General features: G+C 44.4%; 1 protein-coding gene across 1 annotated transcript; it reads left to right on the forward strand.

Annotated features, from left to right (window-relative positions):
* The first annotated feature begins 8,301 nt into the window (after positions 1–8,301).
* Positions 8,302–17,654, forward strand: LOC121543885. The gene is made up of 8 exons (XM_045226698.1): positions 8,302–8,385; positions 11,238–13,373; positions 14,088–14,836; positions 15,023–15,218; positions 15,391–15,489; positions 15,654–15,903; positions 16,117–16,233; positions 17,063–17,654. Exons 2-8 carry the CDS (start codon positions 11,715–11,717, stop codon positions 17,218–17,220), a joined length of 3,228 nt encoding a protein of 1,075 aa, XP_045082633.1. The 5' UTR covers positions 8,302–8,385; positions 11,238–11,714; the 3' UTR covers positions 17,221–17,654.
* Positions 17,655–19,514: the final 1,860 nt, after the last annotated feature.

Here is a 19,514-nt window from a genome sequence, read left to right on the forward strand (position 1 = left end):
CATGTAGCAGAGTTAGGGTAATCAATTAAATAATAATTGTATACGCGAGGAATTTTGAGTGGTTTTATAGATTAGTTATGAGGAATTAGATTGATACAAACAATTATTGATGGGTTAAGACTGGGGATAACCAGGAGAAAGAGATTAGCTCATCTCGTTGGAATGTTGCCAAGGGCTAGGGGAGCAGTAGTGAAGTTAGGCCGTATTTAGGTCATGAAAGTGAGCTACCAAATTAAGGCCTGGCTATTTGTGGTTGTTTTTCAAATTGGGTTTTCAAATAAAAAACAACACACCTAGTATGATGTTTATAAAGCCTTGTTTCAATTTTTGGGGGGTTTTCAGCAGGTCAAGGGTTATAGGTCTTAAAGGTGCACACAGTGAATTTTATGGATTTTTTAGGTTTTGGCTGAGTTTGGGGTATATATGATTTCTTATGAGAATGAATGTCATGAGGACTTAATGAACACTTGGGATAACTAACATTTATGAAATATTTAGAATAATGGTAATTGTTTAGTATACTATGGGATTAAACAGTTCGTTAAATGATTTCAATGGCTTCTGAACTCTGTTTTAACATTCTGGTGTTAATTAATCATCCACACTAGTACATTCTAAAGGCATGAGAGGAAGACTTTAAGATAGTTTATTTTACTAAGTTGAGGGTAATTTATAGTACTGTGAAAATTGTGAAGAAGATTATAATTTGGTAATAATATATTTGATTTGAACCATAAATAACAGAAGAGAGAGTGGAGGAATGGCAATTGGATAATGAAATACCAATATTAACTAAAGTGATTGTTTAGGTAGGTGGTAATATTGACACATGGCCAAATCATGTGTCAAAGAGGGGGATGGTTGGATTAAATATTAAATATATACGAAGGAGAGGACAAAATACTTTATTAAATATATACGAAGGAGAGGACAAAATACTTTTAAAAAAAACACATGTATGATAGTTTATTAACCACACCTGTATGTCAGAGGTTTTGTGCCCCACAGGTGAACTAAAGGAGAAGGTGACCCACTCTATCTAACCAGGAGACTGAATCAGGCCTGGCGGGAAGGGCCCTACCAAGTACTGCCTTTGCCAGCAGAATAGCTGAGAGATCCATCTGGGTGCATGTCACACACTGTACAAAACCAGCTACACCTGACGAACAAACACAGAGTTAGGAGAAAGATCCGATCACCACTATGGTTGGGGGTTGCCTCCTTAACGAAGATTCCCTTACCCTGTCTGATCATCCCTGTGTGAGTTCGATAGAAGGTAAAGCAATGGGTTGGCCTCTGGCATCTGACATGTTCTCAGGGCAAGGGTGGGGATTCACAGGTCTCCCGACGGTAGGTAGCTGTCTGATTGTGGGGGCCATATTCCTAACACACACGGACCCTCCTGTTTCAGCCAGAAGTGGTAGTTAACCTAACACAAGTTGAAAAGGCATAGGAGACAGCTAGACGTAGGGAAAGGGGAAATTCTAGAGTAAACCTCTCTGAGGGAGGTAGTGAGACCGGGGCTGTGATAAAGATAGTGCAAAACTATGGACCTGGAGGAAGTAGTACAGGTGGAAACGGGGTATAGAAATCTTAACCTGTGGTTGGAATGGATTCAGTATACGGAAAAAAAAAAACTATGTCTAAAGAGGACTGTTTTGCCTGTAGGACAGCCAAACCAGGGATAACAACTACTCCGTTCCCCTTGACAGGCTTTAACTCTCTGTCAGGTTTTTCCTCCATGCAAGCCACCTGGGAATGTGGTGAAAGAGTCTTATGGTAACTTGCACTATCTGTTTCCCCCGATAACAAAGTCATCCCGACCTGGGTTGCCTCAGTTTGAAGTCACAGGGGATTCTTATTATTGTTTTTCTAGGACTAGTAAGGATAGGATACAGGGTAGGGCATCTTAGCTCCTGCTCCCACACAGAGAATGTCACACCTAAAGAGACCATGACTAAATCTCTCCTCTTTGTTGCAGCAAGAGGATTATAGGAGCCAAAACCAGGCCCGTGCTGACATCTGATGGATGTGTGGTGATAACTGATTGTGAACTCACCTACATACGCAAACAATCAAACGTGTCAGAGATTGGTGAGTTGTCACATAGAAAGTAGGACCTCCTCCCGGGATCCTTTGATGAAAGGATATATATTGATGGGATCCACAATCAGATCGCAGCTGGGTTTGAATCAAGTATTTTCTGGTGGTCAAACAATTAATAAAAATGTAGATTGGATAAATTATATTTAATATAACCAGCAAAAGATTTATTAACCACACTCGTGATGCAATAAAGGGATTAGCTGAGCAGACAGCGGCAACTAGCTTAATGACATGGCAGAATAGAATAGCTTTAGATATGCTTTTGGCTGAGCGGGACGGGGTTTGTGTTCTGTTTGGATATATGTGCTGTACTTTCATCTCCAACAATATAGCACCGGACGGGCCCGTGACCAAAGCGCTTGAGTGACCATCACCACGCTGGCGAACGAACTGGTTGAGAACTCTGGTATTGATAGCTCCATAAACGGTTGGTTTGATAACGTATTTGGTAAATGGAAAACTATTGTTGTGACTATTCTGGGTGAAGTTATGGCCTCTATGGGTATACTTGTTCTTTGTGGATGTTGCCTTATTTCCTGGCTGAGTGACTGGTTTGGTGAGTACTCTTCTATGGTGGTTACTGGATTTCTGACCCTAGTAATTGTGTTTTTGCTGTTAATGTGTTGTGCTGCTTGCATCGTCCCCTGTCTCAGGAGGTCAGTGGTAGGAGTGGTGCAGGCGTCAGGTATGATGCTGTTGTTACCGGCCCAGGATGATGCAGGTGACTCTGCTACTGACTCTGAGACCAAGCTGGATGATCCATGTTTTGCCTAGTAAAATACATACACGCATTTATTTTCAGTTCTTGCTCATTTATTACCTTACGTTTTTACTAACCACTGTGATTGTTTATTCTTCCTGATGTGAAGGTAAAGGATTCCTGGGTGGCTGGTAGCCAACTCAGTACATGTTAGGTGTAGGGGAGGAATAGAGGGTTAAAATTATTATTTTTATTTTCTATTAACATTAAATGTTGTGATTTAATTTCCATATCCTGTTATTCTTAAGGGTGATTATACTCTGTTTAGAGTGACACCATAAAATTGTTGGGTTTTATTTTTTGGATCTGTATGTGATGAATAGCTTGGAAGGAATGCATTAATGAGGAGCACTATACTGATATGGATTGTTTCACATAACAGGCTGATAAGAACACTCTCTCTTTGTTGTCTGTGAAACTGTCCTTGAACATGGGTACATGGAGTACAGTTTTTGGGGGCTCGTCCTTTTGGGTGCTGACTGTTGTACTATTAATAAAAACGTCGATAGAATTAACTGCATACATTAATGTTAAAATTAGGCAATTGGACACAACAAGGTTTTGAGGCGGTGCATGGCCAGTTGGCTGCAACCTCTCTCATGGCTTTCCAAAATCGTATTGCTGTCGACATGCTCCTGGCTGAAAAAGGAGGAGTATGTGCTATGTTTGGTGAACAATGTTGTACCTTTATTCCCAACAATACAGCCACAGATGGCAGTTTGATAATTGCCCTGGAAGGGTTACGAACTCTTAATGGTAAGATGAAGAGCCACTCAGGGGTGGACACTTCAATGTGGGACTCTTGGATGGATGCGTTTGGTAAATATAAAACGCTTGTTTCTTCTATACTTGTATCCATCTCAATTTTGCTGCAATTCTAGTGCTTTGTGGATGCTGATGCATTCCATGCATACGGACGCTGACAACCAGGATTATAACCACCGCTATTGATCCACATCCTGCAGATAACGGTCAGATGTTTCCTTTGCTTGCTATTGACGATGCTGACCAAGGATATCTGGATGATGAATAGCATTTAAGCTTTTTGTCACGTCTCTTGTGAGACGTGAAGAGGGGGAATGTAAAACTTTATCTTCTGATAAAGTTTTCCCTATTTTGCCAATTGCAGCATTTAAGCTTTTTGTCACGTCTCTTGTGAGACGTGAAGAGGGGGAATTAAAACTTTATCTTCTGATAAAGTTTTCCCTATTTTGCCAATTGCAGCATTTAAGCTTTTTGTCACGTCTCTTGTGAGACGTGAAGAGGGGGAATGTAAAACTTTATCTTCTGATAAAGTTTTCCCTATTTTGCCAATTACACTGTTAGCTTGTGTCACGTCTTAAGTTTTCCTTCTTTACTGTTACTTGGTCACGTCTCTGGGGAGACGTGAAGAGAGGGATTTGTCGTAGTAAATATATATAATGTTATAGCTTGGTCTGACTAAAATCTTGTGCATGACCCATCTTGTGTTGGGCCTTTGTATTTAATACAATGCACAAAGACTTCTATCTTGTCGGCCTTATCAGCAGGTGGCTATGGACAACACCCACGCCATAGGTCTCTCAGTTCTCCCAACTCACGACTTCTTGCTCTGAGGACATACACACACACACCCACACACACACACACATATACACACACACACACACACACATCATCATTGTTAAACATACACACACATACACACACACACACACACACACAACCACGCACACACACACACACATCATCATTGTTAAACATACACACACATACACACACACACACACACACACGCATACACACACACACACACATCATCATTGTTAAGCACACACACACACAAAAACCCCCTTCTCTTAGGCTGAACATCTGAAGACAGAGAACCCGACTCAGAGCCAATGCAATGGAGGTGACCTCGACCAACTCATCAGGACCAATCAGAAGATCAGAACTACTAGAATCAACCTACTTTATTTTATTGTATAAAATGTCAGCACACAATGTTTAGGGGCTCGCTCTTAGATATCTCCCTACGAGGTTGACGAACGGGTCCGTGCACGCGATTTACAGATATCTTTACCTCTGAATAAACTGCCTTATATTATACAATTATCCACCTTGTCCAAAAGTCTCTACTTGGTCTCCGTTCTCCAGTAAACTTGTTTTATCAACAGAGGTCTTGCATTTCCTGAGGCCATGTTGAAGGATCAAATATTAAGAAATGATCACATGACTTGAGGGAGTCATATCTGATTTCAAACTCTTCAATTAACCCCCTGAGTAAGTGTGTCTTGTATCTGTCAGCATCAGCATTGGAAACAGTGTGTGCCCTGTGGCTTTCACCATCAAGCAGAAGTGTGAACTGTCCAATGGCCACCATGAGTTCATCCTTACATTCTCCAATGGTCAGCTTTTCCTTCTGAAACCTAATGGATGTGGTCTTCAAAATGTTGCAAATGTCAAGCATGTTTGACAGAAAGCACTGAAAACGCTCTGTGCAGATATGCTGCAAGTCACTTATCACTCGTAACCAGTTGCATTTTAATGGCTGGCAATAGTCTTGATATTTTTAACAGTGTTTCATGCCTCCATGCAGACCATCTGGTATTATGAAACTTACCCAGTTCCACAAAGGAGATCCCATTTTCTTCACATAGCTTTATTCAGTGCAGCAGTTTTTTTTGCTCCACCTTTTTGTAAATAAAACTGCAGCAGCTTGACCACAGAGCGATGAAATGTCTCACAGTAAGGAACGTTGCGATCAGCTGATTTCGCGCAATTCTCCAGTGTGTGTGTGCGGTGCACAGAATGTGCACAAGGGAGTCTCCAACCGCAGCAAGTTGCCGGAGTTTTGGCACAACGCCGTTGTAGATACCTACGTTGACAGCAGCCCGTCTGTGCACACAGCGACCAACTTTGTTGTCCAGTCATCCAAGCCTGTGTCCTGGAAAAGTCTCACAAGTCCGTCTGTTATGGCCTGCGCGGTTCGGTCAGCACCCAATTCAATCAGTCCAATAAAGTCCGAAGTAAACTCTCCGTTGCTGGACACAGACACAATGTAAACTATTTCCTGCTCAGTTTTTGTGATGTCCTCAGATCCATCAAAAAGCAGCCCCCAAAATTCAGCAGACTGCAACTTGGCTCGTAACTCCCCGCTGATGGTGTGAGCGATGCTCTGCGTGATCCGTGTGCCCCCTTCACGTGAATGATATGCACCTCCGACATTTACTCCCAGCCGCTTCAGTAAAGGAACATCCTCAGAATAGGAAGACATGGGACGTGCGTGTTTAGCTTTATGGAAAGAGAAAAATATTAAACAGAGCTTGCCGCTGTTCTTCATTCAGCTTGTCTCGCCATCTGGCAAGTGGGCGACTGGACATTTATTCTCGGCTATCTTTTAGCAATGGCTTGCGCCACATTCGTGTGCTCCTTGCTCTTTTCATGTTTGTCAAATAAAGGATGGTTGAAATTCTTTGAGCCTTTATAAAATGCACCTGTTTTGTCTGCTAGATGTGGATTTGAGCGGCAAATCTTGCACCACATTTCAGTGCGCTCATCGTTAGCTTCAAGCCACTGCACATCTTGGAGCCACTTTTCCGAAAAAAGTATTTTCTTCGGCTCTGGCTCCAGTTGGCGTTTCTTTGTAGGTGGCGAAACGCCAAAGAAGCTGCTTAATGTCTGTTGCTTTTTGGACATCCCTGACAGTAGTTGACAAGCAACATGTCATGTGTAAGGTTAGATGAGAAGATCGGTCAAGTACGCAAAGGCGCGTAGTAACACAAGTGGCATTACGCATTCCTGATTTTTGTCGCGCTTGCGTATCTGCGTACCAGTTATGTGCACCCCTGGCTATTGAGACAGTGGTCATGAAGGAGAAATACTGCTAATGAGACAGTGATCATGAAGGAGGAATACTGCTAATGAGACAGTGGTCATAAAGGAGGAATACTGCTAATGAGACAGTGGTCATAAAGGAGAAATACTGCTAACGAGACAGTGGTCATAAAGGAGAAATACTGCTAATGAGACAGTGGTCATGAAGGAGAAATACTGCTAATGAGACAGTGGTCATAAAGGAGGAATACTGCTAACGAGACAGTGGTCATGAAGGAGAAATACTGCTAACGAGAAGTGGTCATAAAGGAGAAATACTGCTAACGAGAAGTGGTCATAAAGGAGGAATACTGCTAACAAGACAGTGGTCATGAAGGAAAGCAGACAAGGAAAGGATGCTGTTAGGGACACAGCACACTGTATATGTAAATGAAAGTGTGATACTGATGTCTCTACCGGTGGTGATGGTGGTGGTGTGACACTTCTTTGTTCCCTCAGGAAGGAAGTCTCTCAGCTCATGCTTCAGATGACAGAGCGGAACAGCTACAAGTCACAGAAAACTAACACTGAGGTAAATGTTTTTCAAACCTAATTTTAACGTCATTTTCAACATTTTCATGTATTTCTTATAATGCAGATATTGTCCTATCTAGATCTGCCCTGTTCCAGGGCATCAACATGACACTGAACACACTTAAAGATATATAATAATTATGTGGGAGTACCTTTTGACCTACTGATCTGTGCTATTGATAAGTTTATGTTATTTATCTCAGTCAGAGCCCTGAACTGGCCAACCCTTACGTTGCCCAAAGACTCCCTCTGTCTTACCTATCTTTTAGACATCTCCAAAAAGGAATTTCCCTGGGGAAAAGGAGTGTTGAAAGTATAGGCTCATATGAGTTGTGTGGAGGTCTCCTAATGCAAGCCTTTGTTGATTCCCCATTACACAGGTAACCTGACTCAGCTTGGTCTCAGCTCATGTAATCTAACACTCGCACTCTGTACAGTTAGAGTTATACTGTACATCCTAGTGTTGTTTCACCTGGAAAGGTTACCTAGGGTGGGCTGAGAAGTGTTAGGCGCTCTCTCTTTCTCTCTCTCTTTCTCTCCTTTCTTCTCTCAGTTTCACATAATTATCAGAACCCTATCCCTTCTTCCTCTGGCTGGTGTGATGTCACAGTAGGAGACAGAGAGATTGATTTTGATATGGCTGTTTGGTGGTTGTGTGTGTGTGTGTTGTACATGTTGTACGGCGTCACATCTCATGTAGTGTAGTTGTAAATCTACTGACTGACTTCAGGGTCAACTGATCAGTACAATATGGCAGCATGTGTTTATACTGTATGTGTGTGTGTGGAGTGGGATGATACATATACTTGTGCATGTGTAAATACTGTATGTGGGTGTGTGTGGTCAGAAGGTGACACACTGAGCAAGTCTGGAATGCTGTCCTGTGTGCAAGAAGGAAGGAGGGAGTAACGAGAGAGAGAGAGAGAGAGAGAGAGAGAGAGAGAGAGAGAGAAAGAGAGAGAGAGAGACCAACCAACCAGTGGGGCAGGTTTGTGTGACTGTATAGATACATAATGCAAAGATGACAGAGAGAGAGGGAGCGAGGATGAGGGTAACTGTACTCTCTTCCACTACTACCCCAAAACACAGTGTCTGATTGGATCAGCTTGGACTCCTTAGTTTCTCTGAAGGTAAGGTGTGTTTGTGTGTCTTTGTTTAATTTGGCTTTATAGTGAATGGGGCCATGTTGTTGCCAACGGATACGCAGGTGGGAGGCTTTGTGACCTGGGAGAACAGGTGTTTCTGTAAACTGACACTGGGACTTAGCCGATTCAAAAAAGAACTGGTACACACATGCCATACGTAAGGAATTAATTCACTGTCATGGATTTTGTCTTCTTGTTGATAGGTATTCTTTTTTTATTCTATTATGATATATCATGTAGCCTAGTTGTACTGTGACGTTTGCAGCTGTTTGCTTTTGGCTGTGGTGGTGACAGTTGGGTGACAGTTATTCTGTTCACCGATATGACAGCAGTCTGTACCCATTAGACACTTAGCTTTGCATAACGCCCCAGAGATTAGATATTTGACAGTGGGAGGTTATATGTCAATCCATAGGTGAATGACAAGTCAAGAACCCATAACTGAAGGGATGCTTCACTCTAACTTCCACTTGGAACTGGTTGTGAGTACTGTAGTAGATAGTGAGTAGAGTATCTTGCACTGAGTAGAATATCTTGTACACTCTTTAAAAAAGTTGCTATCTAGAACCTAAAAGGGTTCTTCAGCTGTCCCCATAGGATAACACTTTGAATAACCTTTTTTGGTTCTAGGTAGAACCCTTTTCGTTCCAGGTAGAACCCTTTTGGGTTCCATGTAGAACCCTCTGTAACCCTTTCCACAGAGGGTTCTACATGGAACCCAAAAGGTTAATACCTGGAACCAAAAAGGGTTCTACCTGGAACAAAAAAGGGTTATCCTATGGGGATAGCTGAATAATCCTTTTGGAACCCTTTTTTCTAAGAGTGTACTGAGTAGAGTATCTTGCACTGACAGTAGAGTATATTGTACTGAGTAGAGTATATTGTACTGAGTAGAGTATATTGTACTGACAGTAGAGTATATTGTACTGAGTAGAGTATCTTGTACTGACAGTAGAGTATCTTGTACTGACAGTAGAGTATCTTGTACTGACAGTAGAGTATCTTGCACTGACAGTAGAGTATATTGTACTGAGTAGAGTATATTGTACTGAGTAGAGTATCTTGCACTGACAGTAGAGTATATTGTACTGAGTAGAGTATCTTGTACTGAGTAGAGTATCTTGTACTGACAGTAGAGTATCTTGTACTGACAGTAGAGTATCTTGTACTGACAGTAGAGTATATTGTACTGAGTAGAGTATATTGTACTGAGTAGAGTATCTTGCACTGACAGTAGAGTATATTGTACTGAGTAGAGTATCTTGTACTGACAGTAGAGTATCTTGTACTGACAGTAGAGTATCTTGTACTGACAGTAGAGTATATTGTACTGACAGTAGAGTATCTTGTACTGACAGTAGAGTATATTGTACTGACAGTAGAGTATATTGTACTGAGTAGAGTATATTGTACTGAGTAGAGTATCTTGTACTGAGTAGAGTATCTTGTACTGACAGTAGAGTATCTTGTACTGATAGTAGAGTATCTTGTACTGACCGTAGATATGAAATAGAATGAGATCAAAATCTAAGAGATTAGTAAATAAACTGGTGGTTCAGTAGGTTGGAACATGCTGTTTGCAACACCAGAGTTGAGGGTTTGATTCCCACACGGGCCACCATATACTGAGTGGCTTTGTATAGAAGCCCATGACCATGCTATTGTTCTAACAGCAGATCAACAGTAGCCTACGGTAGTGACCGTGTAGATATCAGTAGCTCCATCTGAAAGCAGTGCCCATACAAACTGCATGTAAAACAGTTTCACTCAGTTCCGCTTCTGTGACAATCTTATCTGATCACATTCAACTCTGTTTGACTGAGCGCTTTGTGGAGCACTTTGAATCTCTGTCTGTGTTTGATTGTTTTAGTTGGCGAGAGAGTGCATGCATGCGTGTGTGTGTGTGTGTATGCGAGAGAGACAGAGAGAGAAAAAGATAAAGAGAGAGAAAGAAGGAAAGAGAGAGAGAGAAAGATAAAGCCCTTAAATTGAAATTGAATTGAAAGAAGGAAAGAGAGAGATTAGGTTGTATCTGTGTAATACATTGTTTCCTAGTGTCAGTGTGGATTGTTGTCTGATGGGTTTTTCCAGTTTGTTTTTAGGTTGAGCTGAGTGCGCCAGTCCAGTCGACCCAGGTGAAAGGACATACGCGTTTAAGTGCCGTGTTTAGGTGGTGTGTGTGTGTGTGTGTGGTGTGCAGAGGCAGACTTCTATGTGAATGGACTCATTGAGTCAGTATGAGGGGAATGTATGGAAGGCAGAGGAGTTTCACTGATGAGGTAACCTCACTTCACTGAGATGGTGGTTGGATGGAGACTTACTATAGAGTTTAGGATATTTTATTTTCAACTTGATTGTTTTTAAATGTTTTTTTTATGACACTTTCGTTTCTTTATATATCTCTCTCCTTTTCTCTCTCTTTCTATCTCTGTCTCCGTCTCTTTCTGTTATCTCATTTTTCTGTCTCCCTTTCTCTCTATTTCTGTCTCTCTGTCTCTCTTTCTCTCTATTTCTGTCTCTCTGTCTCTTTCTGTCATCTCCTTTCCTGTCTCTCTGTCTCTTTCTGTCATCTCCTTTCCTGTCTCTCTGTCTCTTTCTGTCATCTCCTTTCCTGTCTCTCTTAGTCTCTCTCTCTCTCTGATGACTGTAATCTGGCTACTGTGTGCTACTAACTGTACTGTATCATTACATTTGACCATAGTGTCCAGAATACTGTTACCTCAGCATTCCTAACCATTTCAAAGATGGAATTTTCTCAGTAAATGTAAGATTTTATGTTTTTTATATGTAAATATAACATAACATTTGACATATGATATGTTTCTTTATGTTTGCAGGGTTCTGAGGCTTGTGCGTGACCTCTCACCCAGGAAAACTTCACTGCTGAGGGCCTCTGTTTGACTACTGGAGCCAACACCACAGAGACATAGAGAAGAATGGACAGAGAGGGAGGGAAGTAGAACTAACAATCATCTCTGAGTGTGTGGGAGACAGAAATGCAGAGAATCTTCATGGATGGAATCTCAAACCTGTAGATATACAAGTGAGAGGCTGTTGGTATCTGGAGACCCAAACATGAAAAGATTGCAGTTCAACCACTCTTGACGTTTCTACTGGGGCAGACAAACACCTTTCCTACCAGGCCTGTGCTGCTGTCGAAGGCTTTTGTAACGATTTTGACCAGTGGTTGAACTCTCCAAAAAGGATTACTGGTATTCTTAAACTATCACTTTTTACCACATACTACACTTGGAATAATTAAACTCGCGCTGGACCCATTCCCCAGTGAGGAGAAACACACAACAGGCTCCACAATGGCCACCGAACAGTTGAGCCAGAATGGTGGTGCGAGGGACGTGATCCCAGAGGATGGCAGTGACAGGGGAAGAAACTATGGCGATGCGGGGAAGTTGGCTGGAGCCCGGGGCAGGACAGAGTGGAGAAGACTAAACCTGCCTAAAAGGAGTAAGAGTTTAGACTGGAGAGGAGGGGAGGCTAGCCCTGGCGAGTGGCGCAGAACTGGGGTGCTGAGGTTTTCTGGGAACCTAGGGGGGTCCACACTTAAACGAGCAGAGAGTTTGGAGAGTAGGGGGGCAGGAGAGAGCAAAGTGTTGTCCAGGGTTAAGGCCTTTAACTCAGCTGGACCAGGGGAGATGATGAGCCCCGTTGGGGGGTCAGGGTCAGGGTGTTCCCCTGGTGAAAGGGTGTCCCCTGTGGGTCTAGGGTGTGTGGTTCTGGCTTTGGAGAGGGCCAGTGGGGGCCAGTCCCTCCCCACCAGGCTGAGGTCTAGTCCTGGGTCTGGAATCAGAGAACCAGCCAGTGGATCTGTTGGATCCTCCAGGGGTCAGAGTATCTGGGACCGGATACAGAAGCTCTATGGGACTACTGGACCTGATGAAGCTGCTAACAGAGATAAGGGTGTGAAGGACTCAAACAGAACCAAGCGTCTCTCAGCACCGGTAGGAGACTGGTCTCTGTTGGAGGGGGATTGGGGAGATACAGCAACCAATCGCAGGAAGTCTACCACAGATTCTGCCTCCCCCTTCCCCTCCCCGCTTTCCTCCCCCCTCAGTGGATTATCCAGGGGGGAGAGGAACGGCCTGCTCACACACACACCCCTGGTTGAACAGAACACCACACACACAACACACACACCCCTGGTTGAACATAATACCACACTCACCACACACACACGGCAGAGAGATCAGAGTAGTGCAGTCAAGGTGTCTGGTTTGAGTCCCTCAGTGTCTCCAGTGTCAGGGTGGACCACCCCCATACCCTCACACACACCCTTAGTGGAGGGATCATCAGTGTTCATGAGGGACCCCTCTCTATCCCCTCCATTAGGAGGAAAAAAGGAGAGAGGAAATATGGTGTTGACAAACACTGTGGACAAAAAGAGTGGAAGTCGTGAAGACAGTGAAAAGGAGACAGTAAGGATGGGGAACACGGCTCAGGAAAAAGAGAAACGGACTGATGTTGAAGGAAAAAGACACGAGAAAAAGGAGGCGGAGAAGCGAGGGAGGGAAAACGCTGAAGTCTCTCTCCCCCAGCACAGCCAATCAGTGACACGCACCAGGGATTCTCAGCCTATCACAACGCCCGGAGTAGGGGTCACCACGGGGTCAAACTCCCGCCTGACCAATCAGCTTAATGGGAAAACTGACACATATGACAGGAGCAAGACCCCTGCTAGAGACGTGACCAGGGAAGGGAGCCTGTCAGAAGATGTGTTTGAAGCCAACACCCCAGAGAGGATAAATTTACAGAACACTGAAAATACCAAGTTACCTGGGAAACTGGTAGCGCCCTCTACAGCCAGTGTGAGGAATAAGATCCACCAGTTTGAAGCTCTGACACAGACATCTCAGGTCCCAGTGCCCAACTACCTGAAGCCCAGACGGGCTTTCTCTGTCCCGGAGCAGCTCAGTGAGGCTAGAGAGGCGGTCAGGAAGAGTGGGTCGGATAGACAGGTAGGGGGGGTGAGGGGAGTATGGGAGAGAGTGAGAGGAGGAGGAGAGGGAGGGATTGTAATAATGGATGGGGTGAGAGGACAAGGAGAAGGGGTAAGGAAGAGTGTGCCAGATAAAGCACTTGGTGGAGGGAGAGGAGGGGAGGTAGTGAGAGAAGAGGGGGAAGAGAGGAAGGCAGATAGAGGGTGGGCGTTGAGGTCTAAGTCAGTGGATGAGGTGGGGGTGAGGCTGGGGAGCAGGGAGAGAGGGGGAGTGGGGGGAGAGAGGAGGAGTGGGTTATAGAGGGGGTATGGGGGGAGAGAGGGGGAGTGGGGGGAGAGAGGGGGAGTGGGGGGAGAGAGGGGGAGTGGGGGGAGATAGGAGGAGTGGGCTATAGAGGGGGAGTAGGGGAGAGAGGGGGGAGTGGAGGAGAGAGGGGGAGTAGGGGAGAGGGGGGAGGGGGGAAATAGGAGGAGTGGGCTATAGAGGGGGGAGTAGGGGGAGAGAGGAGGAGTGGGCTATAGAGGGGGGAGTAGGGGGAGAGAGGGGGAGTGGAGAGGGGAGTAGGGGAGAGGGGGGGAGTGGGGGGAGATAGGAGGAGTGGGCTATAGAGGGGGAGTAGGGGAGAGAGGAGGAGTGGGCTATAGAGGGGGAGTAGGGGAGAGAGGTGGAGTGGAGGGGGGAGTAGGGGAGAGGGGGGGAGTGGGGGAGATAGGAGGAGTGGGGGAGAGAGGGGGAGTGGGGGAGAATGCTGTTGGCTCTGGGACATTTTCCAACCTCAAGGGTAAACTAGACATCCCTCTGAATGGCAAAACCACCAGAGACACTCTGAGAGACTTTTCAATTGATGAGCCAGACCTCCCCAAACACACAGTCACACCCCAGGACTGGAGTAGGAGAGGCACCAACACAAAGACTACTACAGTCACTGCCAAGGATACTTCATCCTCCCAGCTGTCTAACTGTAATAACAACTCCAATGAGGTTCTAGGGGCCCCTGACCGGTCTAGGAGGCTTCACAGTAGAGACTCACCTAACCTGCCATCTCCAGTGAGCGATGACGACAAGACACCCACCAACACCCCCCAGAACTCCCCCTTCCACCCCCAGAACACCTCCCCACACCTCCCAACTACTTCACTGCAGCCGAAACACCAACAGGGTGTAGATTCAGGCCTGGCTGCCCTAAAGCAGCCTCCAGTCTCTACACACACAGCCCAGGGTAGGGTCACTACTGACCCTGATATCCCAGTCTCACATTCTGGCCTGGGGAGGGATTCCCTGTCTCTCCCCTTGTCCCTTCCCCTCCTCCCCACTCTGGCTCGATGGAACTCAGAGGAGGGAGGATGGAGTGATGAGGAGGATACTGATGATGAAGGTACGGAGAAGGACGAGGACTCCAACTACGACTCAGACTCTGCTGAATCCTCAGTGACCATCACCAGTACCATGAGCCAATCACATCGCAGGAGCTTTTCTCTCAGGTGGGTCACTTCTGTTTTCAACTTATGATGAAAATACTACACTAAACACAACAAGCACAATGTTTAAAAGTCAATTAAATTGTGGTTATTGTCAGGCTACCTGTGACATGATTCTGTATAATGTACTTGTTTTTATCTAATCATTCAACTTTGTGTTTATTCCCCCACTATGTCTCTCTCCCTCAGTCTGGCAGAGCTGTGTAACTTCGGAGAGGTGGACTATGATCCCCAGTCTTCCTCTGACAGTGAGGAGTGGCTGTCCAGCCGGTCAGCCAGCCTGTCGTCTGACGTGTCGGCCCTATCCTGTGTGTCTGTCCTGGGCAGTGATGAGCTGGACCGCCTGCTGGACGACGTAAAGGGCCTGGGGGACACAACCCTGCAGGTACTACAACTATATTCACTACACCAGACTAAACAACCAGCTAAAACATTACATTAGAGTGTTATTACATTCTAATTAGCATTAATAATAGCATCAGTATTTGTCAATGCTCAACTGCCATCTTGTGCTGTTGCTGTTCTATCCCCCTTCGCTATCTCTCCCCGCTCTATAGAATTATGAGGATGTCCAGGTGGTGGTTCTCCATAAGGAAGTTGGTGTGGGACTAGGCTTCACCATGGCAGGAGGAGTGGACCAGAACAAACCTGTCATTGTGAGTACTACTCAACCAGTACCAATGCTTCCGTGTTTCTGTGACCGACTCAGTTCGCCCACATATTTCAAGACCACATTAGCCCACTGATCTAAAGCCTAGGCATCATGGTTTTTCACTTCCTGGTCCATTCTGACCTCTGACCTCTGGTGTTTGTCTTCCAGGTCCATAAGGTGTTCCCGGCGGGGGTGGCGGCTGAGGAGGGATCCATCCAGGAGGGAGACAAGGTCCTGTCAATCAATGGCACAGCGCTGTGTGGCTCTTCCCACTGGGAGGTGCTGAGGACACTAAGAAGGGCGCGGACTCAGGGGATGGGTGTGGTTGTCTTGAGGAGAGGTGGGGTAACAGACCCCTGTAAGGGAGGAACAGTGACAGACAGTCGGGGAGGGACACAGACAGAGCCTACTAACACAGGTGAGATGGATCAGTTGGTTGGAGCATTGTAGTAGCACTTAACTGTTACCACAGTTCTAAAAAGTTTATCTAAAGCAGAGCAACATTGATCAATGTTCCAAAGTCATTTCCACAGCTTCTCTCTTATCACCCTGAACCTGTTGTTTTGACAGAGAACTTAGACAAATGTGTGTGTGGGAGTCATTTTGACCGTGTGTGTGTCCTGTATGTCAGGTCAGAGGGTGTGTGTGAGGCTGGAGAAGCGCAGCAGAGACCTGGGCTTCAGTCTGGAGGGAGGAGTGGGTTCCAGCCTGGGAGACAAACCCCTCACCGTACAGAAACTCTTCCTGGGTGAGAGGTCAACCTACCTACAAAATATAATAGTATTAATGAACTGTCACGCCCTGACTCTGGGGACTCGTATTTGTTGAGTCAGGGTGTATATTTTCTGTGTGGTATGTTCTATGTTGCATTTTCTATGTTTAGATCTATTAGGTGTAGATCTATGTTGGCCGGTGTGGTTCCCAATCAGAGGCAGCTGTAGCTCGTTGTCTCTGATTGGGGACCATACTTAGGCAGCCTATTGGCACTAGTGGGTTGTGGGATCTTGTTCCGTGTGAGGTATGTTGTTTGTCTACCTTGGACTTCACGTTTCATTTGTTGTTTTGTTGCTTGTTTATTCAGTATAAATAAACATGTATGCATATCACGCTGCGCCTTGGTCTGACCCGTCTATAAACGAACGTGACATGAACGTTACTTGGTCATCTATTTTATTCCTTTTACTGTTTCCACGTATTGATGAGATGATGTATTCGGTTTTCATGTTATAATCTTGTGTATATATTTAGTTTTCATGTATTTTCCAGTGGACCACAATGGAAATAAGTTAAACTTTTTTTTTCATCCTTGATGATTTAAAAAATGCAATAATGCATTGTGTCCACGTGTGGTTGTATTGTGTTTTTTTTAATGGTCAAATAAATGACATCAAATACATTTACTGTACATCACCACATGGTAGAGGAGCTGACCTTTGTATTGGGTACATTCAAATTAACGTCTATTTTGTCAGCCAAAACACAGGTCAAACTCCAAGCTCAGACCATTGGTTATGAGCTGTCTGGATAAAGATATCAAGGTAAACATCAACTAACAATAAGCCCCTCTTCTCTTTCAGGTGGTCCAGTGAACCAGGTGTCTCCAGGGGACGAGGTGTTGGAGATTGAGGGTGTGAGCTTGGTGGGCCTGAGGAGGCTGGAGGCCTGGACCTTGATCAGAACACTGCCCCCTGGGCCTGTGGATGTGGTACTACACCGTCCTCACAAACCACAGTGACAGGAATGAACATTGATATGCACCCTCAATATGCTTATAACAAAGCACTGAATAATTGTACTCCTATGAGGTTGAAGTGAGGGTTGCCAATCTGATTTTGGGTCGGTGGTTCAGGTCAACTTCTACCTCAAGTGAGAGGGACGATATCTATCGCACCAGTCATACGATATCAAAGCACTGAAGAGATCAGTACACATTGAGGAGAGGACCTGTAAATAGGGTCAACCCGGGATATGAAGAGGGAGAGAGAGATCAATACAGAGGTCATTTATTTAATTTTGTAGAAATATGTTGTATGTTTCTTTAATACCTAGTCTGCTCATTGTTTTATATGATGAAATGTAAGGAGTTTTGTGTATGGCTGTTGTAATATATATTGTGACTAGAAAGTTAATAACCATCCTCCCGTCTACTTGCTGTTAATAAATCCTACAATAACCCCATGGTTGAAAACGGTCCCTGTTTAAACACAGTACATGGCGGCAGGTAGCCTAGCGGTTAAGAGCATTGGGCCAGTAATCGACTAGGTAAAAAATATGTTGATGTGCCCTTGAGCAAGGCACTTAACCCTAATTGCTCCTGTAACTCGCTCTGGATAAGAGCATCTGCTAAATTACTAAAATGTAAATGTACATTGTTTTACTTACAGGGGGCGCTAGAGGATCACATATTATCTGCCCGCCTACGCTGCCCACAAATATACTCGGTTCTCAGGGATAGTGTGAGTGCATGTGTGCACATGCAATGAGGCTCTTAGGTGTAGTTTATAGGCCTATATGTGTTTATGCAATGTCTCATGTCTCAGCGACACATCGCGTTTGATTGACACTGATTAGCGACAGGTCAAGTCAGAATGACGCAACCTGTCAGAAGACACTGCTCTTGGTGGGATGGGTTCTCATTGGATGGGTCTCAGTCCCTGACGCCTGACCATGTGATAAGATAGCATTAGGCAATCGCCGATGTAATATTATTTCAAGGTTCGCTTGTTCTGCCATTGACAAGAGAATAATGCCAAGCCATTGTTTACTGCTCCCCAATGCAATCTTTAGTGAGCTAGTGATACTTCATAACATTTCAACCATGCTGCATTTCCTTAGTATCCGTCTGTGTGTTTGTTGCCTTCCCTGCGTCATTATCTCCTCATTATCGGTAGTGTCTTTTTATTTTGCTGAGGGTTTCATCAGGGCCTGTTCAGGAGATGTGACATTTCATAACGTTCAGATAGACATTTATTTTCTAGAGCAGACACATGGGTCTCTGTCATGTAGAATACAGAGTTGTGCCAGCTCTAAGCACATTTTTACTTCTTTGCTTTACCTGAAATTGAAGGGCAGTTCACTTGCCTTCCTCAGTTATGTGTACGTTCCCTCTTTTTTTTCTCTCTGTGGTTTATTAATTACAGTAGATTACTCAACGCTGTTACAAGAGTGGTCAGTGATGTTATATATCGACCTATCTTATCACTCCGGTGGCGTTGTCAACAAAGGCTTAATTAATGATTAGTTGCTTAGTTGGCACATGCCTACATTAGGTTTGCCCAAAGAACCAAAGGGCAGTGTTGCACGATTGTGAAGTCCTTTTGAAATGTACTAATACTGAAGAATCAGAACACACAAATGGGCATGTACACACACACACACACACACACACACAAACATGCACACACACACACACACACACAGCACCTTAGGATATCATGTTTTAACAGATGCAAACCCCTCCGGAAGGTCACATGGTCCTTATCTAATTTCCTGTGGTATCTATAGTATCGGGTGGGGTTTGTACACACAACATACAGATATTTTATAGGCCACCACTCTATTACACAACGCTCACTCACTATGGAACTAGGCCTATGTATTATAATCAATACAAAGAATACTAGAGAAACAAGGAAAGACAGGCAGAGATGTGCTGCAATACTTAATTTTAAACCCAGATAAGTACATCTCGGGTTAAAACTATTATGATGTTCTAATTATATTTATATCGGAACAAAACAGCTAAATGGATATTGCTAGCTAGTTAGCTTGCAAGCTAGCAATATGAATCTGAGATCCAACTTTTTTCTCAAATAACTTAGCTGGCTAATTGACTTCCTCAAGCATGAAAAGACAAAGCAGCTCAAATGTTTAATCACCCCAAAAACACAGCAGATACTGTTTGTTTAGAAGAAGGATGACATTTAACTAGGATTTAAAACTAGGTTTAGTGCAGTTTAGAGTTCATGGTTATGGAGGCCAAAGTCTGATTGATGAGATTAGATCCAACACTTTAGTTAATGGACAGTC

This window comes from Coregonus clupeaformis, chromosome 17 (assembly GCF_020615455.1).
Source record: "Coregonus clupeaformis isolate EN_2021a chromosome 17, ASM2061545v1, whole genome shotgun sequence".
In the NCBI taxonomy this organism is placed as follows: Eukaryota; Metazoa; Chordata; class Actinopteri; order Salmoniformes; family Salmonidae; genus Coregonus; species Coregonus clupeaformis.